The sequence below is a fragment of the Globicephala melas genome, chromosome 15, assembly GCF_963455315.2.
Source record: "Globicephala melas chromosome 15, mGloMel1.2, whole genome shotgun sequence".
Classification (NCBI taxonomy): Eukaryota; Metazoa; Chordata; class Mammalia; order Artiodactyla; family Delphinidae; genus Globicephala; species Globicephala melas.
In genome coordinates, this window is record NC_083328.1 from 1,818,432 (window position 1) to 1,844,796 (window position 26,365).

The window sequence follows — 26,365 nt, forward strand, 5'->3', positions numbered from 1 at the left end:
GAACAGTCCAGCCACCGCCGAGGCTGCAATGTGAACCTGTGCACTAGTCACCAGAGCCGGATATTAATATTTATTAGGTTAACGATGAAAGGGACAAGGGGCTTCTGCGGTGTCCACAGTCTGCCAGCTCTGAACGCCTGGCATTCGGAAAACCATCTTCCTGATCTCGGTACCTTAGGCTCAAGGGTTCTGATGTAGCCACAGGACAATAAAAAATAAGAGTTTGCACTCACTGTATGTATTCAGTGTGCATCATGAAGATCTTTAGGCGAGTTGGGCTGCAAAGTTTATTTAAATTATTAGCAAGTATAACTTGCCCTTTCTTTTCATACAGACCTCCAAGGGCATCTACTCTGTCCCCCTGCCCTGCTTTATTTTTCCAGCCCCCTGGCCTTTATGATCTACAGGAACTTCCCATGTCTAGCATGTAAGCTCTCTGGGGCAGGGCTGTGTTTTGTTCACGGCTGTATCTCTCTCCTTTGGAACAGGGTCTGTTCCAATAGGTATTTGGTGCCCGGCAAGTCATAACTTCTCTGTGCCTGTGTCCTCAAATAGAAATTGGAGAAAAGCGTTGTGGTGAGGATCAAATGAGTCAGTATCTCTAAACTGCTTAGTGCAGTTGCCGGTTCCAGAGTGAGCGCAGTGTGACAGTGTTAGTACACCGTTATGAGGTGAACAAATGAATGAGTCTCCACACAGGGTAGCGTGGTGTAGCAGGAGGAATGCCTGGCAGGTTATTACTGTTCGAATTCTAACACCACCAATTATTATGAGTCCATGACCCTCGTTTCTTCGGTCTCCTCATCTGTACAACAAAGGGGGTGAGCCACACGGTGGTCGGACGCTGTCTCCCCACAAGCTGGTTAGTGCTCAGGAGCTCAGGTTTAGTAGTTTCACCATCGTCTCCTTGTCTGCAAAGTAGAAACAGTTTCAGGGCTTTTGTGGGCACTAAAGGAGAAAACAGCTAAAATTCAGCATGGTGCCTGGCACATGGTGAGCACCTCAAAAAAACAAGCTACCAGGTAACGCTTTGCCGCTGGTCCAATTACTTGAGTGGTATTTTAAATGGCACAATTTTATTTGTTCTGAAATTATCCCCTTCACTCATTGGCGCTCCTCTGCTCTGTGAAGCCCTGTTTCCGGAGTGGTGTCAGGTACAGTCTGTACCCCAAGTTCTGGTTCCCTATTTACACCTTCCCTGATGGATCCTAAAAGAAACCACATGCTCTCCTCTGAGCTGCCACCAGAGTTGTGTATAAAAGGTGAATCTTACCAGGCCTCTCACCTTCTTAACTTCCATCTGCTTCCTCGGGGTATTGTTCACGTGGCAGACAAGTGCTTTCAGGATCTAACCTACCTATGCGCCAGTATCTCTTGCTCCTCTCCTGGGGCTCCGCAAATCCCCTGCCCCTCCTGCATCTGTTGTTTCACTTACTTTCTCTTAGTTATAGACGGTTCCAGAATTTCCATGCTTCCACTTACAGTGTTTTGACTTTACAGTGCTGCAAAAGCAATACATATTCAGTAGAAACCGTACTTCAAATTTGGAATTTTGATCTTCTCCCATGCTGCCGATATGCGGTAGGTAGGATCCTTTCTCATGACGCTGGGCTGCGGCGGCGAGCCGCAGCTCCCAGACAACCACGCAATCACAAGGGTAAAAAACCATCCACTTACAGCCATTCTGTACCCAGACAACCATCCTGTTTTTCACTTTCAGTACAGTATTCCATCAATTACATGACATATTCAACGGTTTATTATAAAATAGGCTTTGAGTTAGATGATTTTGCCCAACTGTAGGCTAATGGAATTGTTCTGAGCAAGTTTTAGGTAGGTTACGCTAAGCTATGATGTTGGGTGGCTTAGGGGCATTAAATGCTTTTTGGACTTACAAACGGGATGAAACCCCATTCCGAGCAGAGGAAGATCTGTCTACTACGCAGCTGGCGCTTTGCTTCGCTTGCCCGCCCAGACATGTGGCCCTTTGGCCGGCGAGGCCACGCCCCTTCACACATAGCCACGCCCCTTCCGCCGAAAGCCCTGCCTTCCGGGCGCAAAGCTTGCCGGATCCTCGAGCACGTACCTGTGAGCGTCCCGCTGGGGGTGGGTGAGTGGATTCGTTCGGCGGCGGCTTGTCCTTCTCAGCCTGAGCTCGTTCCCCGAGCCTGGGCCCTCTGGGCTCTCGGAGTCACCTCCAGGGCGATTTCACGGTTCCCCACGCCCGCCGTTCCCGTCCTCGCCCCCTCCAAGCCCGGCAGGTCGCACGGTACGGGGCGGGGCCTGCAGCGGTGACGGACGTGAAGCGGGTGAGGCGCGCGCCAGGGAAGGGGTCGCGGTCGCTGTGGCGGGCCCCGCGGGGTCGGGGTTCGGGGCCGGAGAGCAGCCTGGGGGCCGCGTGCGTGGCCCGGGCTGGGCCCCGGCACCACCGCGGCCGCCGGCCTGGCGTCCTCAGCGGGGTCCACAGGGAGGGCGCCTTGCGCAAGGCCTTAGCCTGGCCAGGGATGGACAGACAGACGGCCCAGCCCAGGCAGGCCTGCTCCTGACCCGGCACACAGAGTCACTGGCCACCCCACCCCCCTGCAAGAGCCCTACCTGAGCACAGGACCGACGGGCTCCCTGGACCCTTCCCAGGCCGGACACGCAGGTCCAGTTGCCGCCGCGGGAGGAACCGGCAGTGGTTCCCGCCCCCGCGCCCCGCACACTGCTGCTGCAGGGTTTTCACACTGACCCTGGGAGGGACAGACACACACCGCCAGTCTGGACTGAGCCACTTACAACTCGTCCTGAGCCGCTCTGCCTCCTGCACGTGGCCGGCCCCAGAGCGCGCACACGCCCTCCCTCTGGCCCGCCCGCAGCCTCGCTCGGCTTCGTGCTCCCTTCGTTCTCCCCTCCCACCAGGGTCCCAGGCTGGCCGACTTTGAGCTGCTCAGGCCTCATGCTGTGCTGTAGATTCCCCTCCATCTCCACCGCCAGGATGGAGGGCTCTGCTTGCTCTTGACAGCCTCCGGTCCCACCTGAGCTGAGGCTTTACGTCCATCCTGGCGACTTGCAGCTTCCGTCTGAAGACTGTGGTCACCTGGGCTGAGGTGACAGTTCTGGGGCCTGGGCGGGCGTGGGGATGCCCGTGGCTAGGGCAGGCGGGGTCTGGCCCTGACAGTGCCTTTGCAGGAGCCCCAGCCTCGTCATGGACCCAGAGTGCTCCCGGCTCCTCCCTGCGCTCTGTGCCGTCCTGGCAGACCCCGGGCAGCCTGTGGCAGATGACACTTGTTTGGAGAAGCTGCTGGACTGGTTTACAGCGGTAACCGAAGCAGGTAAGGGTGAGGGTGCCGGGCTCCCCTGTCCTCGGGAAGGACTGTCTATCCGGTGTCCTTCCTTCATCCTTAGAGATTCCCCCTGGCTTTGGGGACGCGGCAGGCTGAACCTAAGGGGGTGATCAGGAGAGCTTGAGCTGCAGGCCGCCCGGTATTCAGGCCACGCTAGGTGGCTGCCGAGGCCACGGGACAAACTTACCTTGTTTTTTTTTTGTATTAAGAAATCGGGTTTTCTTTCTGATTATGTAAGTAATACATATTCTTTAAATGAAACTTGAACAGCACAGAGGAGTAAAGAGGAAGATTAAACCACTCCGAACATTTTTTTCTTTCCAGCCTTTTTTCTTAACACATCATAATTCTGTACTTTTCTTATAAAAATGAGTCACACCGTAAATATAACATATCTTGCTTTTTCTCTCTTACTGTCCTAGTGCGTGTTTCCCCACTGACACGTTGATTTTATTGACTGTATGTCAGTTTGCTCTGTGAATGGACGTTAATTGTACAATTAGTCCACTGTTGTTAGATGTCTGTGTTTCTAACGTGTCATTATTATAAATAACGACATAATGGCTTTCTTTGTACGTAAATCCGCCCATGTAAATGTTTGTCTGATGATTGTTTTCGTGGGGATTATATGTCACAAGTTTCTGCTGTTTGTTTCTTTGGTTTATCCTGTTCTTTTACCCTCTTTTGAGTTGAATATCTAGGTCTGTCTTGTTTTCTAATAGATGCATTTAAGGCTACACATGTCTCTGCAGGTATCACTGTAGCTGCACCCTGCAAGTCTTACTATGTGGTGCTTTTGTTGTGATTTACTTCCAAATATTTCATACTTTTCATTATAATATTTCTTTATCCACAAATCATCAATATGTAAAAGGGTATCTTTAGATTCATGACATGGGGTTTTTTTCAGTCTTTTTATTACTGATTTCTAATTTATTTGGTTAGAGTTAGAAAGTATTTGATTTTGATTCTTTTATATCTGTTGAGGCTTTTATCGTGGCGTAGTACACAGACCATTTTTGCACATGTTCTATAGATTTCTCTATAGGATATTATTTTTTGGTATTTATAGAGTCCTCAATCGTGACCTAGTAGTTAAATTAAAAAAAAATCTTTTTAATTGAAGTATAGCTGATTTACAGTGTTGTGTTAGTTTCTGGTGTACAGCAAAGCCATTTGTTTTTTTTGTGTATATATACACACATACACTTTCAGAGTCTTTTCCATTATAGTTTATTACAAGATATTGACTCTAACTCCCTGTGCTATACAGTAGAACCTTGTTGTTTATTTTATATATAGTAGTTCGTATCTGCTAATCCTAAACTCCTAATTTATACCCCCCCTTCCCCTTTAGTAACCATAAGTTTGTTTTCTGTGTCTGTGAGTCTGTTTCTATTTTGTAAATAAGTTAATTTGTATCATTTTTTTTTTTAGATTCCACATACAAGTAACATGATATCTGTCTTTGTCTGACTTACTTCACTTAGTATGATAATCTCTAGGTTCATCCATGTTGCTGCAAATGGCATTATTTCATCCTTTTTTATGGCTGAGTGATAGTCCATTCTACACACACACACACACACACACACACACACACACCCCACATCTTTATCCATATCTGTCACTGGACACTTAGGTGGCTTCCATGTCTTGGATGTTGTAAATAGTGCTGCAATGAATTTTGGGGTGCATGTATCTTTTCGAATTATGGTTTTCTCCAGATATGTGCCCAGGAATGGGATTGCTGGATCATACGGTAACTCTATTAAAAATTATTTTTAAATAGCTTTATTTGAGATATGATTTACATATCATGAAATTGATCTATTTAAAGTGTGTAATTCAGTGGTTTTTAGTAAATTCACACAGTTTTGCCACCATCCAAAGGTTAATTTTGCAACATTTTCATCCCCTTAGAAGAAACCTGCTGTCCATTAGCAGTTAACCTCTTCCCTCCTCCCCAAGCCTGTATGTATTTTCCTCAGTGTTCTACATGATGAAAAGAATATAGTCTCCATACTTGTTCCTTAGTTCAAGTTTACGTTGTTAAAACCTGTGATGTTCTTGCTAATTTGTTTGCTTAATTGTTTTTGAGAGATATGTGAAAATTTTAAACTAAGATGGTGGATTCAACAATTTCTGTTTGAAATTCTGTCTTTTTTCCCCCTTTGTATATTTTGAAGTTAGGTTAGGTATGTACAGTCTTAGACTGTTACATTTTCCAGGGTTTGGCTGTTGGAGCAATGACTTTCTTTCTAAAGCTCTGACAGAGCTTTTTCCTTTAAAGTCAGTTTTGTCTGATATTACTCTTTCTGCAGCAGCTTTTTAAAAATTAGGATTTGCCAACTGTATCTTTTCAGCCTTTACAGATCTGGCCTTCTGTGTTGTCACGCTTCATTGTTTCTTACACACAGTGTGAGGCTAGCCTTTGGTTCTTGATCTAATCTGCACAGGTCTTTATTCTAATGGACAGTTTCATTTGTTTCATTTGTTGAGTTTACTGTTATATTTGAACCTATTTTTATTATATTCTTTTGCATTTAAAATATTTTTTCCATGCCTTGTTGTTATGCCTTTTATCTCCTTTTCTGCCCCGCCATTGGATTAATAAAGCTTTTGTTTTTTCAGTCTTTCTGGTTTTGAAGTGAAGTTTTGAAGCATTCCACTTATGTTTTTAGGGGTTAGTCTTACGTGCAAACTGGATTGTAAAAGTTGAAAGTCAGTTAGAATCTGTCTTCTGCGCCAACCACACACGGAGCCTCGGGCACTTTAACTCCAGCTGAGTCCAGTCTTCCGTGTTTTGTTGTCTGGTATTTTGATTCTGTTTTGTTTTAAACTCCTTCAAAATTACTTAATTTTTAAAGTCAGTGCTTTTTTAGGTTTGCCCACATGTTTTTGGTTTCTTTGATTCTTGCTTCTCTCTCCTTCACCCTGTTTTTCCCTCCTTACTGTGCCTCATTGTCCTTTCACAAGGGCCTCGCAGTGGAAGCCCTCCCAGTGTTAGCCCTCCCAGTGTTGCCCCAGGTTTCCTCCCCCTTCGCCTCCCCCACCCCGTCAGTGCTTTGGAATGACAGAGCAGTTGCCTATAGACGTTTTGGATGCCACATCTGGAAAAGAATGCCTGTTCCATTGTGCTTCTCGCTTTCGTATTCTCAGTTTAAGAGAAAAGTATCTGTTGGAGGTGAAAATTGTCCTCTGCTTTAATTTGCATTTCTTTTTCGTAATCAGCAAGGCAGAATATCTTTCGTGGTTTGCTGGCCACTTGTATATTCTGTCCCAGCCCCTTGCCTGTTGTTAAGGTATTGGCTTTCTGTTTTGTCCCCCTCATTGAATTAAAGTTATGGATCCTTTGTGGCAGTTGTTGCAACGATTTCCTCCCGGTTGGACTGCTGAGTCTAATAGCCTGAGAGAAAGGGAATCGGGGGGTTGCCAGAAGAATGGTCCCTTAGGGAGGCATGCGCTCTGCCCCTGGTAACATGCTTCCCGGCTGGGCCTGTCTCCAGAGTCCAGTCTCCTGTTACTACAGGAAAATCCCTGCCTGGTAGAGCTGCTGTTCCACGTGCTGAAATCCCAGGACCTAAGTTCCAGAATCCTCTCCTTCTCACTCCGCCTCGCAGGGATATTTGCAGCCCAGGAAAACTGCTTCCAGTATCTTCAGGTGAGCCTGGGTCCTCCCACCTGAGTGACCCACCTTCTCCTGCAGGTACACAAAGCACTGGTGGCCGTCATGACCCCTGAGTCTCTGAAGCTTGTTTTGCCCCGCGTCTTGACGTGTACCGCAAGGTTTTTATTCCTGAGTATAGTTCTCCTTTGAAGAACCGACCAGGAATGATGTTGGGGTGAACGGTGAACATTTTAAAATACGGCAGAGCTGGGGCTGGCTCTCTGCCCTGGCGCTGCCCTTCATGGGTGTTCCTCAGTTCAGCAGTGCAGGCTCCAGGGACCCAGCCCACACCAGCTCGCTGCGGGACAGGCTTCCCAGGATGTTCCACACGGAAGGGTGTTTTAGGAAATGACTTCATGTGTGATAATCCACCCATACCTCTGGTGCTTTGCAGTTGGTAGAACACCTCAGTTTGCAAAATCACATTCATGTTATCCTGGGCGCCCTAGCCAGTAAGCAGGTCAGGAGTCTTCATCTGTCTCCTGGATTAGGAGACAGTGAAGGCTCAGTATAAGAACCCCACGGAGCTGGCAGAGCTCACACTAGACCCTGAAGAGTCGCACTGCTCCAATGCTCTGTTACACCACCTGTTGCTCTGAAAGTAAAGCCTCAGCCCCAATCAGAGGGCCTTCCCCGACCTCATTGACTTCCTGAGTACTTCCCAGTTCCCGTCTCTACTTCTCCACGGCCTCCTCTTCCTTCCCAAGGTTGCCCATGGCTCTAGGGGCTTAGAAGGCCACTGACTGCCCTTCAGTCTGGTGGTCGGCCCCCTGCACGTGGGGACGAGGGACACGGGCAGGTTCGGGCTCTGAGTCGCAGTGGAAGGTTGCTTTCTGTCCTGGGCCCGTGGCACTGGCTTGGGCTCCTGTTCCCTTTTCACCTGGCCCTTCACAGCCTCCCAGGGGGTCTGGTAGCCCTAAGGGCCCTTCAGCAGCCGGATGCTCACCAGCAGACGGTGCCTGGGCAGCGGACATGTGGACAGACTACCTGAGGTGGGGGGCTGAGCCTTTGTACCTTCCCGTTGGCTGCGAGCTGCCCCCAGGGAGAGGCTGCAGCTCTGGGGGCGCATTTCGGTGATGCGAGATCCCACAGAGGGCCTGCCCTGTGAGCCGCCGCCTCCAGCAACACCCCTCAAGGCCTCGAGGCCACTGCGGAGTTAGAGTCATCCTTGAGCGATTGGAAGTGTGTCTCCGAGGCCCCGTGGTCCCTTACGCTGGAGTCTGAGATGACTTGAGGGTGGGGACCAGCATTTTATTGTCAAGATAGACAAGGCTCAGAGCTAGTAGCTACACCAGTGAGGGGCTCCGTTGGTAAGAGGCAGCCCCCGAGTTTCCCACTCATTGGCACCCTGTAGTGAACAAGAGCCTTGTGCACGTGGCAGCAGATCAGGACAATGCGTTATTGTCCTATGGACGTCCACGAGCAGGTGGGGATTGAGCGGGGAGTTAGCCACTGCCTGCTGACGGGGCGGGGTGATCAGCTTCGTAGGGGCAGTGGTCTTGCAGCCGGGTTGTAAGGGGTTTGAGCAGGTGTATGGGGGGTGTGTGCTGGGGGATCCAGGGTAGGGGACACCTGGAGGAGGGCAGCTGCCCTGGAGGGCCCCAAGTGCCAAGCACAAGAGCTCAGTAGGCCGTGGAGACCTTTGGGGTCCTTGAGCGCAGCATGTCACGGTCAGAGGGGGACCGTTGGTGTTGCAGTTGGTGGGCTGTTTGGGGGAAGGGTTTCTATGACAGGGTTGATGAGGCTTTATGTAAAACCCAGTTCTCCCTTCCGAAATTCTGTCCCCTGGAAGACACAGTTGGCAGTGCTGTGGCTGCCATCGGCCTGCTCTGGTGGCCACCTGCCACCTCTCACAGGCTCTTTGTCGGCCGCTCACGAGAAATTCCCCCAAAGAAGCGCTTCGACCAGCTGTGAAGGATAGAAAAGCCGTCTCTGATGTGGGGTCCCCTGGGAGCTTGCTCAGGTCCCCACTTCCTTCTCTGCTTCCCAGCAGGGGGAGCTGCTGCCCATGCTCTTTGGGGAGGTGGGCCCCCTCGGAGGAGCGGCCTGGACGGCCCCCGCTGTGCGCAGCGGCTGGATCCAGGGCCTGCGCACCCTGGCACAGCATCCTAGCGCCCTGCGCTTCCTCGCCGCCTGTGGTGAGTGCCCCCGTCTGCCCTGCCTTCCGCCTCTGCCCTTGCCGTGCCTGATGCTCTGCGACTCCTGGGAAATCACTGCACCTTGCTGGGTCTCTTCCTCTGAACATGAAAGTGGCTGTGGTATCGTAGGGCTGTTGTGAGGAACATTTGGGGTAACCAAGGGTTGGAGGCCCCTCAAGGGTGTACGGTGTCCTGTGGCTTGTAGGTGAGAGCCAGCAGTTGGGGTGGCTTTGAAACTGACGAGAAGAATCCCAAGTGGCCAGGGTTCTAAAGCCCCTCGCCCTGTGAACCCTCCATTCTGATTCCATTGCCTCTGAGTAGCGGGGAGGCTGGGCCTCTGACAGTGCCTCCGCATTGGGTGGTTTCTGAGTTCTGTCCATGAGGGTCTGAAGTCCAGTGGTTGAAGCTGCTCAGTGGTTTCAGCGTCTCTGCTGTCACCATGGACTCTGTTCCAGCTGAACCCTGTTTCTCTCCCCACCCGTTGTCCCTCCCCGCCCCCCAGGTGCAGTTGACACCATCTTCTCCCTGCAGGGAGATCCCAGCCTGTTTGTGGCCTCGGCAGCTGGGCAGCTCCTGGTGCACATTCTGGACTTGGCGATGCGGGGCCCAGCCGAGGGCCACCGCAGTCCGCAGGCTTGTGACTGGCCAGCATGTGCCCAGAAGATCGTGGGTCACATCGAAGACTCCCTGTGCTCCACAGCCGTCCCGCAGGTCACACAGGCCCTGAGTGTCCTGACCACTGCGTTCGGGCACTGCCACGGCCTTTGGACGCAAGGCCTTTGGGTGCGGCTGAGCCCCCTCGTGGCCCGCCTGCTCGAGAAAGACCCTGTCCCAGCCTCACACTCGCTCGTGGATCTCCTCCTCAGCGTGGCCCGGTCAGGCCCCCAGGGCGCAGCTGGTGGGGTGGGCAGGAGGTGGGGCTTGTTTTCTTCGGGAAGTCTTGGGGCAGCCATCACATCTGGGCCACATCTCCCTGGCTGCCCGAGAGCGCTGCCTCGAGTAGAGGGGACACCAGAGGGGGTCTGGAAGCCCGCACACCTGGGAAAGGCCTTCCGTCTCAGCCGGCACACCCAGCCCAGGCCACGGCGGCCCGCTGGGCACGGTGTGGGCTGGACGGGGGAATGACGTTCTCTTCCTGGGCTCCTCTCTGCAGTTCTGCGCCGAGCTCTTACCGTGGCCTGTGGGAGACTTTGGCCCAGACACTGAGCCACTTGAGCCCCACACAGGCAGGGCCTCTGGCTTTGGGGATCCTGAAACTGCAGGACTGGTAAGGATTGGGGTTCATGTTGTGTGAGGCGGGCAGAGAGGTCAGGGAGCTTCAGGGGAGCTCCTGAAACCAGAGATCGGTCAGAGGCAGCTGGCCGGGGCGTGGCCGGGCCGTCCGTGGTTATCAGCAAGGTGTTGGCACAGGCTCCGGCTTCTACAGTTTTTAGTGGTGGAATAGCTTTATTCACAGGCTCCCCAAAGATAAAAGAGATCTTGGAGCAGCCCTGCTCAGAGCAGGGCTGGGTTCATACTCAGGATCTGCTCAGCTGCCTTCTGCCACCTCCCCAGTGGCCTCACCTTGTGGATCCTGGGCCACCCTGTGTGCGTGCCACTGTGGGGGGGCGTACTAGGGGCTGTGGGATGGTGGAGGGGGACCCAGTAGACAGGAGTGACAGGACAGATTCCCAGAGGGAGAGAGATATGCGCCCTACCAGGAAGGGGGTGTGGGGTCTGGAGAGGTGGGAAGGAAGAGAAATCATTCCAGGGTTTCAGGCGGACTAGAGCCGGTCTTGTTGGCCCAGGTCTGGGGTGAAAGTGGGCACAGGGCGCTGGGGTTACGATGCAAGCCTGGCTCTGGGCTCCAGGGTCTCCAGATGTTCAGAGAGAGGGAGTGGTCCTAAGGAAGAGGGAAGGATTGGGCAGCTGGCTTGGAGGGAGAGCTCTGTACCAGCTTGGCCTCCCAAGCACCCTGGGCCCAAGCACGTCGGCGAGAGGCGAGACCATGTTCTGGAACGTAGGAAAGGATATCTCAGCATTGGGAGTACTTCCAGGAGCTGGGGCATCCCATCCCTTTGGCCCTGAGCAGGTACCGCCCATCGGAGTGGGTGTGGCCAGGCCTTCCCCAGGCTCTTCCTGGGGCCTGGGTGGTGCTCTCGCAGCTCCTTCGAGTCCCCTGCCAGTGGTGTGAGTGCTGGTCACAGTGCTTACAGGGAGGCTGTTTCTCAAGGGGGTGTCCAGATCCCCAGCACTGACCCCTTTGGCCCAGACTTGCTGGGGATATTAGGAGGGTAGCCAGCTTGCCTGAGGGCGGGGACAGCCCTCACCGTGTCCTCTGTCCTCAGTCCACAGGCGCTGAGGACCCAGGCCTTTGGCATCCTCCTCCAGCCCCTGGCCTGTGTCCTGGAAGCTGCTGCTCAGGCCCCTGGACCCCCAGGTAGGCTGCTTGGGAAGGGTGGGCAGGTGCAGGAAGGCAGGACCCTGGGGTCCTGAGAATGTCCTTGGGGCCAGGGCAGGCTGATGGGCAGCGGGACACCTGGCTTGCCACCCCACCTAAGAGTGAAGGTGGCTGTGGTGTAGGCTGCCGTCACAGGTGTGACCGCTGCTCACGTCCCTGCCTGGGAGTTCATAGGGCAGCATTGCCCCCTGTGGGCATCAGCTGGAGTGGCCCCCAGAGTAGCTGACCCGGCAGTTGGTGGTGGTTACCGGGGGCCTGGGCCACGTGGATGGTTCCTGACCCAGAGCAGGCACACGGGCTTGGCACTCGTCCTCCCAGAAGGTCAGTTCTGTGATGGGAGAGTGAGTTTCCTCGCTGCGGCTTGTCTTGCTTCAGCCGCACGATGGGGTGAGGATTAGAGAAGGGGGGCCAGCTTTGCCTCGGAGCCCCATGTTGAGCGTAGAGATGGGCCTCTGACCAGCGGAAACCGGCCCAGGCATGGGCTGCAGGGAGAGTGGGACTGCTTGAGAGCCCTGCAGACAGGTCCAGACCTCAGCTCCGGCCGGCTGGACGCCACCCTGGATGAGCCACCTGCTCGGAACCTCCGGGCCTGGTCTCTGGTATGAAGCAGTGACCAGCGGCAAGGCCTGCAGTGGCCACACAGGAGGTGCCCGCTAACCAGGGGCTGTTTCTGGTCGCCCTCTAGGCTTGCTGGAGGGGGCCGCAGGCAACTCGATGACGGTGGACACGCTCCTCTCCTCCAAGTCGGCCTGTGTGGGTCTCCTGTGCTGTGCTCTGGCCCACCTGGGGCTGCTGCAGCCGCTGGTAGGTAAGGCCCGGCCCAGGTCCACACTGGCAGTGGGACTTGTGGCCTGCATTGACCTTCCGTCCTCCCCCAGCCCCAGCGCCCCTCGCCCTGGCCGCAGGCGCCCCTGCTTGGGGCTGCGGTGACAATACTGCGGCTCTGCAGTGGCTCAGCGGCCCCCCCCTCCGATGTGGGCAGCCGTCTCTGTGCGATCCTGGTGGGCTGTGGCCGGGTCCAGCGAGCTGCCCTGGATTTCCTGGGGGCGCTGTCTCAGGGGACCGGTAAGTGAGAATGTTTTCTCTTGCACAGCTCGGGTGTTGGGCGAGCCCCACAGCTGCTCAGAGAGATCCCAAGACTGCTGTCCTCTGCATGTCTCCTCTGGGGCAGGGGCTGGGATTCAGCTGACCGATGGGTTCTGTCCCCTGTTTTCCTTGGGTTGCCATACTTGTGGGCTGGGGAGGCCCCAGGGTAGGAGGTTGGGTGCTTCAGCCATCCACGTCTGTCTCAGGCCCTCAAGAGTTGGTGACGCAGGTGTTTTCCGTCCTCCTGGAGTACCTCGTGAGCCCTGAGTCCAGCTCCATGGTACACGCACAGGGTGCAGGGTGGAGGGTGGAGGGAAGGGGAGGGGGAGGAAGGCAGAGGCAGGGCACCCCTGCAGGCCTCTCTGGGGCCAGAATTGCCTCTTTTTTTTTTTTTTTTAAATAATTAATTTTAAAATATTGGCTGTTGCTGCACGCGGGCTTTCTGTGCTTGTGGCGAGCAGGGGCTACTCTTCGTTGCGGTGCACGGGCTTTTCATTGCAGTGGCTTCTCTTGTTGTGGAGCACGGGCTCTAGGTGCAGTGGGCTTCAGCAGTTGTGGCTCGCAGGCTCAGTAGTTGTGGGTCGCGGACTCTAGAGCACAGGCTCAATAGCTGTGACGCACGGGCTTAGTTGCTCCGCGGCATGTGGGATCTTCCTGGACCAGGGCCCGAACCCGTGCCCCCTGCATTGGCAGGCGGATTCTTAACCATTGCGCCACCAGGGAAGTCCCCAGAATTGCTTCTTAAAGTGAGTTTCAAGGGGCAGGCAGCTGCACAGGGTTCGGCCCAGGGCCTGGCATCGGTGGAGATTGAGTGAGGGGTCGCCGGGCCATGGAAAGCAGGGAGAGGATCCAGTCTTACAAGGAATTCTCCATGAGAGATGTAAACTAGAACCAGGTGGGCCTTACGCTTGGGGTCCCAACTCTCATTGAGGTTTCCTGCAAATCTCCCCGTTCTCGTAGCCCTGGGGTTGAGTCATGCTCTGGGGGTGCAGGAATAGCATATGTACTGAGCAGGCAGTGGGGAGATTGGATGATAAGCCTGGCAGATTCCGGGGCTTTCAGGAAAAGGTGCCGTGGGTAGTTCCTGCTGTTTTGGTGCAGAAGTTTCATTTCCCCGGTAGTGGGGCTTCCTGACAAGAGCTGGCCTCTCCTCCTCTCTCTCTAGTCTTGGATGCCAGTCGGCCACTTCCAGAGGCTTCTGCCTCGTAAAAATGAAGTCCGGTGTTCCCTGTCCCCATGTATCCCGTCCCCATCTTATACCCCAGGGCGGGGACGGGGGCAGGTGGGCCAGCTCACCCCTCCTGGCCCTGCAGCCCCACTCTTCCCACTCCAGGTTCTGAAGAAGGCCTTCCAGGCCACACTCAGGTGGCTCCTGAGCTCACCCAAGACCCCCGACTGCTGCGACCTGGACCCCCACACCCAGCTGTTCCTCAGAGGTGATCCCAGCCCCTCCCAGGGGTGAACTGAGGGAGGAGCAGGGATGGAGGCGACTGGGGGCTGGGTGGGAGGCAGGGTGGACATGGCCCGGGCCCTCTGAACCGTTCCTCCTGCCCCAGAGCTGCTTCCTGTGCTACAGAAGCGCCTGTGCAGCCCCTGCTGGGAGGTAAGGGACTCAGGCCTCGAGTTCCTGACCCAAATGACCAGACACTGGGGAGGTGAGTGCAGGGTGCGGCGCCGGGGCCTGGGGTCCCTGTGGGAGGGCTGGCCTGGCCTTGGCACACCGTTGTCCCCAGGTAGTTGGGAACTCGGACTACCTAGGCTGCCTTTGGGGAGGGAGGAGAGGCTGTGGACTCAGCTTTCGGTCATAGCTGGTTGTGGCTTCTTGGACCCCCAGGGCAGGCCGGCTTCAGACAAGCGCTCCTTGCTTCAGAGGTGCCTGAGCTCACCAAGCAGCTTCTGCGAGACCCTGAGAGTTACGTCCGCGCGAGCGCAGTGACCGCCACAGGGCAGTTGTCTAGCTGGGGGCTGTGTGCCACCCCTGCCGGCCCTGAGTGCCCAGGGGCTCAGCAGGTAGGAGGCAGTGGGTCCTGTGGCCGTGCGCCCACCTGGCTGCTGTCCTGATGCCAGGGTGGAGTGGGTCTGCCGTCCAGGGGTGGCATTCAGGGTCGGGCGTGTCCCCTGAATCTCCAGCTCCACTTCCTGGAAGCCCTGTCTCTTGGGCACGGCCACCCCTGTTTGACGGTGGGCAGATGGGGGGCTGAAGGGCACATCGCCTGAAGGAAGCCGAGCATGGCAGGGGGTCCTCATGGGGGTTCTCCCTGCTGCACCCCGAGCCCGTCAGCGGGAACTCGACTTCCCTGGTCCCTCCACCCTCTTCCCACTCTGTCCTCCAGGAGAGCCTGCTCGTGGAGCTTCTGCACATCCTCTCCACAGACTCGGAGGGCTTCCCCCGGAGGGCCGTCATGCAGGTCTTCACTGAGTGGCTGAGGGATGGCCACGCTGATGTAGCTGAAGACGCGGAGCGGTTTGTGGCTGGAGCGCTCCAGGCGGCGAGCAGGGACTTGGACTGGGAGGTGCGGGCCCAGGGCCTCGAGCTGGCACTGGTGTTCCTGGAGCAGTTGCTGGGTCAGCGCGGCTCCCACTGTCCCTATGCCGTGGCCCTGCCCGAGACAGCCCCACCTGGTGTGCTGGCCCAGGCCCTGCAGGTGCTCTGCCGTGTGCAGCTCTTTGAGTTTGCCTTCCGTGCCTTGTTTGACTGTGACCGACCTGTGGCCCAGAAGTCCTGTGATCTTCTCCTGTTCCTGAGGGCCAAGGCTGCTCCCTGTGGCAGCCCGCAGGAGGCGGGGGACAGTCCCAACGTGGCCTCTGTGGAGGCCACCCTGCAGAGGTGGCAGGCAGGTGAGCAGGGTCAGCCCCTGGGGTACCTGGAGCCCGGGGCCGTCGTAGCTCTGCTGAGGTCTGTAGACCTGGAGGGCCTTCGGGACACTCTGGCTGAGAGCAGTGACCATGTGGAGAAGAGCCCCCAGTCACTCTTGCAGGACATGCTGGCTGCCGTGGGCGTCCTTGGGGAGAACGAGGCCGACTGCTACTGACCAGCCTAGTGGCAACCTCCCCAGGACCCTGCTGCTGCACCACGTCCCTTCCTTGGGCCCTGCCATCCTGAGGGCTCTAGTCTGGCCTGGCTGCACAAGGGACCCTCCGGGGAAGCCAGGACTAGGTGAGCCCAGCAAGCTCAAAGAGCCCCACATTTTGATGTATTGCTGAAGAAGTGGCTTATTTTCTACTCAAAATAAGTGTGATTTGATGGTGCCACTGGGTCAGCACAGTGTCCTAAGACTGCCCAAGGGTAGGCCCCAGGCCTGGTGGGGGCTGGAGAAACATCTGGGGGGGACCCTCTGCACAGTGGCCACGTGCTTCCTTGGCATGGAGGGGTGGTTCCTCTGCTTGGATCCCACCGTGCCCCAGGGGCACCCAAGGTCAGAGAGCAAGCAGCTCAGGCTAGAGAGTGTCTGGCCTTGGTCCCTGGTCCCTAACGGTAGTGACCCCAGGTCTAACCAAGCCAGGTTTTCAGTCTCTGAACCTCCAGGATCAGCTTGACTTTGTAACGGTTCAGAGCTCACCATTTCAACTCACCAGGCACGTAGGGTCGCCAGTGGTAACATCAGGGGAGTTCAGCTCTGGGCTGGTCCTCAGGGGACCAAACAGACGGTACACCAGCCCAAGCTCTGCCATTTCCCAGCCATGCGACCCTGGGTTGACCTGTTCCCCATCTGTAAAATGGGAATTTTACTCTTTGCCTCCCAGAGGTAAGTGTGTCAGTGTTCTAAAGCACCCAGCACAGTCAAAGAAGAACTCTCAAGAGAAACTTTAAAATATTTTTAACTGAATGAAAATGAAATCACAACTTACCAAAATTTGTGGGATGCAGCAGAAGCAGTGCTCAGAGGGATGTTTATAGCATGGAATGCGTATATGAGAAAAGAAGAAACGTCTAAAATCAATAAACTAAGCTTCCACCTTAGGAAACTGGAAAAAGAGCAAATTCAACCCAAAGTAAGCACAAGAAAAGAAATAAGAAAAACTAGAGCAGAAATCAATGAAATTGAAAACAGGAAATCAATAGAGGAAATCAAGTAAACCAAAAACTGGTTTTTGAACAGATCAATAAAGTCAATAGGCCCCTAGCTAGGCTAAGAAAAAAAAGGGAAGACACAAATTACTAGTACCAGAAATAAAAGGGGACATCACTGCAGATCCCATGATAATTGAAAGGATAATAAAGGAACACGGAGCAACTCTGTGCCCACAAATTTGATAACCTACCTGAGATGGACTAATTCTTTGAAAGATAGTCTGCCAAACTGATACAAGAAATAGATGATCTGAGTAGGCCTGTATGTGTTAAATTGAGTCCATAATTAACAACCTTCTAAAACAAAGCATGAGGCCCAGGTGGCTTCACTAGTGCATTCTACAAAACATTTAAGGAAGAAATTATACCAGTCCTCTACAGTTTTCCAGAAGATAGAGCAGAGGGAATACTTCCTAACTCATTCTATGAGGCCAGCATTACCCTAATACCAAAACCAGACAAATATCCAAGAAAACTAGGAACCAGTATCTCTCATCATAGATACAGAAGTCCTTAACAAAATATTAGCAGATTGCATCCAACAATGTATAAAAAGAATTATACACCAAGATCAAGTGGGGTCTACTTCATGTATGCAAGGCTGGTTCAGCATTTGAAAATCAGAGCGATCCATCCCATCAACAGGGTAAAGCAGGAAAAAGCACAGTCGTATCAGCTGCAGGAAAGGCATTTGGCAAAACCCCTTACTATCCTCAGGTTTTAGGTTGGGCTGAGAGGTGACCCCACAGCCTCTGGAAAGACCCATGTCCTTTGCTGTGTCATAGAAACTTCTTGCAGGGAGAGGTGTGTGTGGACAGCAGGGGACCTGTTCCTGGGAGATGCTGTGCCCTGTGGAAAGCAGCTGGTGTTGTCTCGGGCAGAATTTGCATTCTTGGTGCAGGCCTAGCAGGTCTGTCTTCTCACTCCTTCACTAAGGCAAACGCCCATCAGACGGACCTACCTGGTCAAACCCTGGCTTCACCACTTACAGGCTGCTCTGTCCTTGGGCAGGTCATTTAATTCCACTCGCCTGGCCTTGTCTATGAAATGGGGATGGACCTCCCCAAGCTGTTGAGAACTGACTGAGACATGGTGAATAAAATGCCTGACATTGTGACTTTCACAAAGAAGATAGTCAACAAGAAGGTGTTAGCTTCTTCCTTTAGTCCTTCCCCTCCCTTAACTGCTGTTCCCAAGGTTGTGTGGATCGGCCTTTTCTCTTCCTGCTCTGCCCACCTCCTCTGAGTGAGTTAATTCAGTTCCCTGGCTTCACACACAACCCTCACACCGACAGGTTAGGACTCCTGTCAGACTTCTCTGAGCCCTGGACCTGCATGTCTAGTGCCAGTGGGTCAGCTGCACTGGGATAGGACAAGGACCCTGCACGTGTGACAACACTAAGCTGCGTCCACTGCTTCTCTAGTGGATTCCTGAAGTCACTTCTCAAAGGGCCTCCTTCCAGCAGCCTTCCCTTCCTCTACTCTTACCCTCTCTGGCTGAAGCGATCTGTCCAAACCTGGTTATTCTCACTCCCCTGCCTAGACCCTACTGTGTCTCCCCATTGGCAACAGGCTGGCACACAAGACCCTTCAGGCTGGGCACCTGACATCTCCAGCACAGTCTCCTGCAAAGCCCTACCTTAGTCCCTACCCTGGAAAATCGCCAGCGTGTGACTGTAAATCGCTTGGCAGTGCTTAGATTTCTGGGCCCTCTATCTGAGTTTCTGAAGCAGGAGGTCCACAGTGGGGCCCGTGAAGCTGCATTTTAAAAAAAAGTTTATTTTTGACTGCATTGGGTCTTCATTGCTGCACGTGGGCTTTCTCTAGTTGTGGTGCGCCGGGGCTACTCTTCGTAGTGGTGTGTGGGCTTCTCATTGCGGTGGCTTGTTGTGGAGCATGGGTTCTAGGTGCATGGGCTTCAGTAGTTGTGGCACATAGGCTCAGTGGTTGTGGCTTGCAGGCTCTAAAGTGCAGGTTCAGTAGTTGTGGTGTACGGGCTTAGCTGCTCCACAGCATGTGGGATCTTCCTGGACCAGGGATCGAACCCGTGTACCCTGCATTGGCAGGCGGATTCTTAACCACTGTGCCACCAGGGAAGTCCTGAACCTTCATTTTTAACAAGCGTAACAGGAGAGCCTGGTGATAAAAGTATGTGTTTTGGTTTGTCTAAAACTGTCTTCACTGTCATACTTGAATATATTGAGCATAAATTCTAAGTTAGTGTCTGTTTCCTTCCAACACACTGAAATACACTGAGTGCATTCCACCATGCCCTGGCTTCCATTGTTGCGGCCAAGAGGTCACTGTCAGTCTAACTGCTGTTCTTGGAGGGAGCCTATCTTTTCAGTGGATGTTCTGAAGTTTCCCATTGTCTTTGGTTTTTCTGTAATTTTACTACCATGGATAGGTGAGAATTTTTAAATTTATTCTTGGGATTCTTGAATCTGGATTGGTGTTTTTCACCAGTTCTGGCAAATTCTCAGCCGCTATGCTTTCAAAGTGCTTTTCTCTGATCCAGGTTCTCTCTCTAGCACCACCCCCTTCTCCTTCTCTCCTAGAATAGAAATCTATACATCTGCGATCTCATTGTTCTCTCCACATCTTTTAATCTCTCCACTATTTTCCGTCTTTTGATTTTTGTATGTTGTGTTTGTGCTTTTAAACATTTGTTAACACTTTAGCTTCCTGTTCTGTGCCGATATTTTCAAGCTTACCTTTGACTTCTTCAAACCTAAGAAGCTCCGTTGTTTTATAACCCATGTCTGTATTACAGTAACACTAGCTGCTTATCAAACAAACCTTAAAATTTCATGGCTTAAACTAATGCAGGTTTATTCACTAACCACAGAGTAGTGCACTGTAGGTGTTTCTCCATTGGGCAGCTTTCCCCCAGGTGGTGAAATGGGGACCCAGGTCCCTTCATTCTGGTGCCTTCTCATCATCAACCCATGGTTCCTAAGATTCCCGTAGAGTTTGGGCCCAGGCCAGGCATCCAGGAATGAGAGAAGACTATGGAGGTTCAGATAGAGGTTTTTATGGGTGAGGCCCAGAAGTTGCACAGTTGTTATCACCTACATTCTTTGGCCCAGACTTCAGTCATTTGGCCATGCCTGACTACGAAGGACTCAGGAATGCAGTAGGGCCAAGTGCATGGGACCGACCAGCCGGGGTTTGCCACAGTGCACCCAGTTCCAGGACACAAAGGCCACACGTGTCTGCTCGTGGCTTGTTGTTTTCACATGTTCTTGGTCATCTTTAAATGTGTGGTGATCACTGGCTTCAAAAACTTATATGTGGGGATTCTTGGAAGCCTAGGGTGAAGGGGCCCCCATCATTCCAAATTCACTGCTTGGAGTTCTCTGCCCAACCAGCTTACACATCCCTGGGTCTCAGATCAGTGAAAGGGCAGATCTGTAGCTCTGACTTCTCAGGAACTTTGTTGCATTTTGATTTTGCTTCTCTTAGCACCAAGTCAGTCTTACCTACGGTTCCCTGAGATTTGGAGCAGGATGGAGGGGGCAGGTTTAATTCTGAGTCATTAGTACCCTGAGAGCATAACTCTTCAGATTTTCAGTTTATTATTTTTGCTTTTTGAAGTATAGTTGATATATAATATTAGTTTCAGATGTACAACATAATGATTGAATATTTTTATATGTTATACTCTATTTAAAGTTATTATAAAATACTGGCTATAATCCCTGTGCTGTATAATATATCCTTGTAGATTATTTATTTTATATAGTAGTTTATACCTCTTAATGCCCTACCCCTATTTTGCCCCTCCCTCCTTCCCTCTCCCCACTGGTAACCACTAGTTTATTCTCTATATCTATGAGTGTTTTGTTATATCCATTTGTTACATTTTTCAGATTCCACATATAAGTGATAACATATAATATCTGTCTTTGTCTGACTTATTTAAGCTTAAAACCTTCCAAGTCTATCCATGTTGCTGCAAATGGACAAATATTCTTTTTTATGGCCGAGTCATATTCCTGTGTGTGTGTGTGTGTGTGTGTGTGTGTGTGTACTTATCCATTCATCTATTGATGGACACTTGGGTTGCTGTCACATCTTAGTTATTGTAAATAGTGCTGCTATGAACATTGGGGTGCATGTATCTTTTCAAATTAGTGTTTTCATTTTTTCTAGATAATATACTCGAGTGGACTTGCCATACCATAGGGTAGTTTTATTTTTAGTTTTTTAAGAAACCTCCGTAATGTTCTCCGTAGTGGCTGCACCAATTTATGTTCCCACCAACAGTGCACAAGGTCTCCCTTTTTCCACATCCTTGCCAACGTTTATCATTTGTAGATTTCTTGACGGCAGCCATTTTGACAGGTGTGAGGTGGTATTTCATTGTGGTTGTGATTTGCATCTCTTTGATTAGCAATGTTGAGCATCTTTTCATGTGCCTGTTGGCCATCTGTATATCTTCTTTGGAAAAAAAAGTCTCTTCAGGACTTCCACCCATTTTTTAATTGGGTTATTTGTTTTTTTGGTTGTTGAGTTGCATGAGTTGCTTATACATTTTGGATATTAACCCCTTATCGGTTATATCATTTGCAAATATTTTCTCCCGTTCAGTAGGTTGTCTTTTTGCTTTGTCAGTGGTTTTCTTTGCTGTGCAAAAGCTTGTAAGTTTATTAAGTCCCATTTGGTTATTTTTACTTTTGTTTCCTTTGCTTTAGGAGATCCAAAAAAAAACCCCCAAAAAACTATGATTTATGTCAAAGAGTGTTCTGCCTATGTTTTCTTCAAGGAGTTTTACGGTTTGTGGTCTTACATTTAGGTTTTTAATCCATCTTCAGTTTATGTATATGATGTGAGAAAATGTAATAATTTAATTCTTTTACATGTAGCTGTCCAGCTTTCCCAGCACTGCTTATTGAAGAGATTGTCTTTTTCTTTCTTTTTTTTTTTTTAACATCTTTATTGGGGTATAATTGCTTTACAATGGTGTGTTAGTTTCTGCTTTATAACAAAGTGAATCAGTTATACGTATACATATGTTCCCATATCTCTTCCCTCTTGCGTCTCCCTCCCTCCCACCCTCCCTATCCCACCCCTTTTTCCATTGTACATTCTTGCCTCCTTTGTTGTAGATTAATTGACTATAAATGCATGGCTTCTCTATTCTGTTGTAGATTAATCGACCATTTCTGGACTCTGTTCTGTTTCATTGGTATACATGTCTATTTTTGTGTCAGTACCATACTGTTTTAATTACTGTAGCTTTGTAGTATAGTCTGAAGTCAGGGAGTGTGAGACCTCCAGCTTTGTTCTTTTTTCTCAAGATAATGTTGGCTATTCAGGGTCTTTTGTGCTTTCATATTAATTTTAGGATTATTTGGTCTATTTCTGTTAGAAATGTAATGTGTATTTTGATAGGAATTGCATTAAATCTGTAGACTGCTTTGGGTAATATGGACATTTTAACAATAATAATTATTCTAATCCGCGAACATGGGATATCTTTCCATTTCTTTTCTGTTTGGTTCAGCTAGGACTTCTAATACTATGTTAAATAGAAATGGCAAGAGTGGGCATCCTTGTCTTGTTCCTGATTTTAGAGGAAAAGCTTTCGGCTTTTCTCTGTTGAATATGATGTTAACTGTGGTTTTGTCATAAATGCCCTTTATTATGTTGAGATATGTTCCCTCTATACCAACTTTTATGATAGTTTGATTAATTGGTGTTGAATTTTGTTAAGTGCTTTTTCTGCATCTATTGAAATGATTATGTGAATTTTATCGTTCCTTTTGTTAATGTGGTGTATCACATTGGTTGATTTGCAGGTATTGAACCATCCTTGAACCCCTGGAATAAATCCTACTTGATCATGGTGTATGATCCTTTTTATATATATATTGTTGAATTTGGTTTGCTAATATTTTGTTGAGGATTTTTGCATCTATACTCTTCAGAGATTTTCTTTTTTCCTCCCTCCCTCCCTCCCTCTCTCTCTCTCTCCCTCTCTCCCTCCCTCCCTCCCTCCCTCCCTCCCTCCCTCCCTCCCTTCCTCCCTTCCTTCTTTCTTTTCTTGGTAGTGTCTTTGGTTTTGTTATCAGGGTAATGGTGGCCTCATAGAATGAATTTGAGAGTGTTTCCTCCTCTTCAATCTTTTGGAATAGTTTGAAAAGGATAGTTATTAGCTCTTCTTTATATGTTTGGTAGGATTCCCTTCTGAAGCTGTCCAGTCCTGGACTTTTGTTTGCTGAGAGTTTTTTGTTTTTGTTTTTGTTTTCAATTACAAATTCAGTTTCATTACTAGTGATTGGTTTGTTCATGTGGTCTGTTTCTTCCTGATTCAGTCTTGGAAGACTGTATGTTTCTAGAAATTTATCCTTTTTTTTCCTAGGTTGTCTAAGTTGTTGACATATAACTGTTCTTATTCTCTTACGCATCTTTGTATCTCTGTGATACCGGTTGTTACTTCCCCTCTTTCATTTCTTATTTTGTTATTTGGGTCTTCTCTTTTTTTCTTCATGAGCCTGGCTAAAGGCTTATCAATTTTGTTTATCTTTTTAAAAAAACAGTTGTGGGTTTCATTGATCTTTTCTATTTATTTTAAAAATCTCTGTTGTATTTATTTTCTCTCTGATCCTTATTATTTCCCTCCTGCTGACTTTGGGCTTTGTGCTTCTTTTTAAATTTCTTTAGATGGTAGGTTAGCTTGTTTACTTGATATTTTTCTTATTTCTTGATATAGCCTGTACCACTATAAACTTCCCTCTTAGAACTGCTTACATTTGTGTTTTTATTTTCATTTGTCTCGAGATATTTTCTGATTTTCTGTGATTTCTTCATTGACCCATAGGTTTTTTAGTAGCGTATTGTTTAGTCCCCACGTGTTTGTGTTTTTCCCATTTTTCTTCCTGTAACTGATTTCTGTTTTCTTACCATTGTGACTGGGAAAAAAGTGCTTGATATAGTTTCTATCCTCTTAAATTTGTTGAAACTTTTTTTGTGGCCTAGGATGTGATCTAGGCTGGAGAACATTCCATGTGCACTTGAAAAGAATGTATATTCTTCTGTTTTTGGATGGAATGTCTGTAGATATCTATTAAGTCCAACTGATGTGTCATTGAAGACCACTGTGTCCTTATTGATTGTTTTGTATGGATGACTGTCCATTAATGTCAGTGGGTATTAAAGTCCACTACTGTTATTATATTATTGTCAATTTCTCCTTTTATGTCTGTTAGTAGTTGCATTATATACTTAGGTGCATATATGTTAACAAATGTTATATCCTATTCTGGTAGTGATCCCTTTAACATTATATAATGCCCTTCTTTGTCTTTTGTTATAGACTTTGTTTTAAAGTCTATTTTGTCTGATATAAGTATTGCTACCCTAATTTTCTTGTCATTTCCATTTGTGTGAAATATCTTTTTCCATCCCCTCACTTTCAGTCTGTGTGTATTTTTAACTCTGAAATGAGTCTCTCATGAGCAGCGTATAGAAGGGTCTTTTTTTAAATCCAGTCAGCTACCCTAAGTCTTTTGATTGGAGCATTTAGTCCATTGACATTTAAAGTGATTATTGGTAGGTATGTACTTATTACTATTTTGTTACTTGTTCTCTGGTTGTTTTTGTAGTTGTTCTCTGTTCTGTTCTTCTTCTCTTAGTAGCTTCCCTTGTGGTTTGATGATTTTCTTTGGTGGTATGTTTGTGTTCCTTTCTTTGTCGTTTTTGTGTATATATTGTAGGTTTTGATTTGTGGTTACCATGGTATTCATATATGTTGACCTATAACGTTATCTACTTGTTTTAAAATGATAGTCATTTAAGTTCAAACACATTCTAAAAGATCTGTTTTTCACTCTTCTCCCCCACGTTTTATGTTTTTGATGTCATATTTTACATCTTCATGTTTATTCCTTAACTGTTTACTGTAGTTATAGTTGATTTTATAATTTTTTTGTTTTTAATCTTCATACTATCCTTTTTATAAACTTATTTGTTTATTTATTTATGGCTGCGTTGGGTCCTTGCTGCTGTGCGCAGGCTCTCTCTAGTTGCGGTGAGCAGGGACCACTCCTCGTTGCGGTGCGTGGGCCTCTCATTGTGGTGGATTCTCTTGTTGAGGAGCACGGGCCCTAGGTGCACAGGCCTCAGCAGCCGTGGCACACGGGCTCAGTAGTTGTGGCTCATGGGTTCTAGAGCGCAGGCTCAGCAGTTGTGGCACACAGGCTTAGTTGCTCCGCAGCATGTGGGATCTTCCTGGACCAGGGATCGAACCTGTGTCCCCTGCATTGGCAGGCAGACTCCCAACCAGGGAAGTCCCCTCTTCATACTATCTTATTTAATTGGTTGATCCACAGCCTTTTCTATGTATTTGCCTTTACTAGTAGGATTTTTTCTTCCTATAGATTCTTCTTGTTGTAACCTTTTCTTTTCCACGTAGAAAAGACCCTTTAACATTTTGGGGGGGTTGGTTTAGTATTGATGAACTCTTAGCTTTTGCTTTTCTGAGTTCTTTACTTCTCTTTCACTCCCTTCTGGCTTTTCAAAGTTTCTGCAGAAAAATCAGCTGATAGCCTTATAGGGATTCCCTTGTGTGTGACTTTTTTTTTCTCTTGCTGCCTTTAGAATTCTTTCTTTAACTTTTACCATTTTAATTACGATATGTCTTGGTGTGGGTTTCTTTGGGTTCATCTTGTTTGGGACTCTCTGTGATTCCTGTACCTGGATATCTGTTTCCTTTTTCAGGTTCAGGAAGATTTCAGCCATAATTTCATCAAATACATTTTCAACTCAAGTCTCCTTCTGGGACTCCTTTAATGCAAATGTTAGTATGTTTGATGTCCCAAAGGTCCCTTAAACTGTTCTCTTTTTTTTTTTTAATGTGTTTTTCTTTTTGCTGTTCTGATTGGGTGATTTCCATTATTCTATCTTTCACATCATTTATGCATTCTTCTGTTATCACCTAGTCTGCTATTAATTCCTTCTGTGTGTGTTTTTCATTTTCTTTATAGTATTCTTCAGTTCTGACTGTTTTCTTTTTCTATTTTCTGGTTTCTTGTTAAAATTTTAACTGCATTCATTTATTTTTTTCCCCAGATCAGTTAACATTCTTATCACTAATGCTTTGAACTCTTTATCTGGTAAGTTATTTGTCTCTGTTTGATTAGTTGTTATTTTAGTTTTTTTCTTGTTCTTTCATTTCAAACACATTCCTCTGTCTTCTCATTTTGCTTAGTTTTTTATGTCTTTGAAATTAGGTGAAGCAGTTACCTATCCCAGTCTTTAAGGCATGTCCCCGTGTGGGAGCGTCCCTGTACGGTCTGCATGTGCCCGTTGGCTTTGCTGGGAGAGCTGGAGCTGAAGTGGGCAAGAGTCATGTCTTCCCCCAGGCTGTGCTGGCAGCTGTCGCCTTGGTAGGGGGTGTGGCTGGAGATGTCAAGGGGCTGGAGCCAGAGCCAGGTGTGAGCTGGAGCTTCTCGTCTGTTCAGTGGCCATGACTGCCCTGTCAGGGCGGGTCCCAGTTTGCTGGAGCAGCTGTCCTGAGGGTCGGGTCCAAGCTGGTTCTTTTCCAAGTGTGCGCTCTCCCCGCTCCCAGCAGCGGCATCTTTGCCCCCAGAGGGGAAGCAGTGCTGGAGCAAGAGGGGCCGGAGCAGGT

The 26,365-nt window shown here is 49.6% G+C and overlaps 1 protein-coding gene and 1 long non-coding RNA gene across 8 annotated transcripts; one reads left to right on the plus strand and one right to left on the minus strand.

Annotated features, from left to right (window-relative positions):
• Window positions 1–56: 56 nt before the first annotated feature.
• On the minus strand, window positions 57–2,280 carry LOC115850538 (uncharacterized). Its single transcript, XR_009558904.1, has 2 exons — window positions 2,087–2,280; window positions 57–911 (listed from the first exon to the last, which is right to left on the minus strand). It is a non-coding gene; the product is annotated as an uncharacterized lncRNA (long non-coding RNA).
• On the plus strand, window positions 2,054–26,364 carry BRAT1 (BRCA1 associated ATM activator 1). 7 transcript variants are annotated; one of them, XR_009558902.1, is made up of 17 exons: window positions 2,054–2,309; window positions 2,902–3,089; window positions 3,172–3,314; window positions 6,836–6,990; window positions 8,987–9,134; window positions 9,637–10,009; window positions 10,288–10,401; window positions 11,462–11,553; window positions 12,260–12,378; window positions 12,453–12,639; window positions 12,867–12,940; window positions 13,994–14,096; window positions 14,217–14,315; window positions 14,495–14,670; window positions 14,994–15,817; window positions 25,456–25,534; window positions 25,807–26,364. XR_009558902.1 is itself a non-coding variant. In XM_060284234.1 (15 exons), exons 3-15 carry the CDS (start codon window positions 3,188–3,190, stop codon window positions 15,690–15,692), a joined length of 2,466 nt encoding a protein of 821 aa, XP_060140217.1. In that variant the 5' UTR covers window positions 2,054–2,309; window positions 2,902–3,089; window positions 3,172–3,187; the 3' UTR covers window positions 15,693–20,630. The 7 variants fall into 7 exon arrangements, 5 of the variants coding, with proteins under 5 accessions (XP_060140217.1, XP_060140219.1, XP_060140218.1 ...); XR_009558903.1 differs by having other exon boundaries at window positions 14,994–15,498; XM_060284234.1 differs by lacking the exons at window positions 25,456–25,534; window positions 25,807–26,364 and having other exon boundaries at window positions 14,994–20,630.
• Window position 26,365: the final 1 nt, after the last annotated feature.

Bases quoted from the DNA above. Each gene is read 5' to 3' on its own strand.
- BRAT1 (XM_060284234.1), top strand. From the start codon at position 3,188: ATGGACCCAGAGTGCTCCCGGCTCCTCCCTGCGCTCTGTGCCGTCCTG. The intron at 9,135-9,636 runs GTGAGTGCCCCC...CCCGCCCCCCAG, and splicing joins GCGCTTCCTCGCCGCCTGTG to GTGCAGTTGACACCATCTTC. The intron at 10,010-10,287 runs GTCAGGCCCCCA...TCCTCTCTGCAG, and splicing joins CTCCTCCTCAGCGTGGCCCG to TTCTGCGCCGAGCTCTTACC.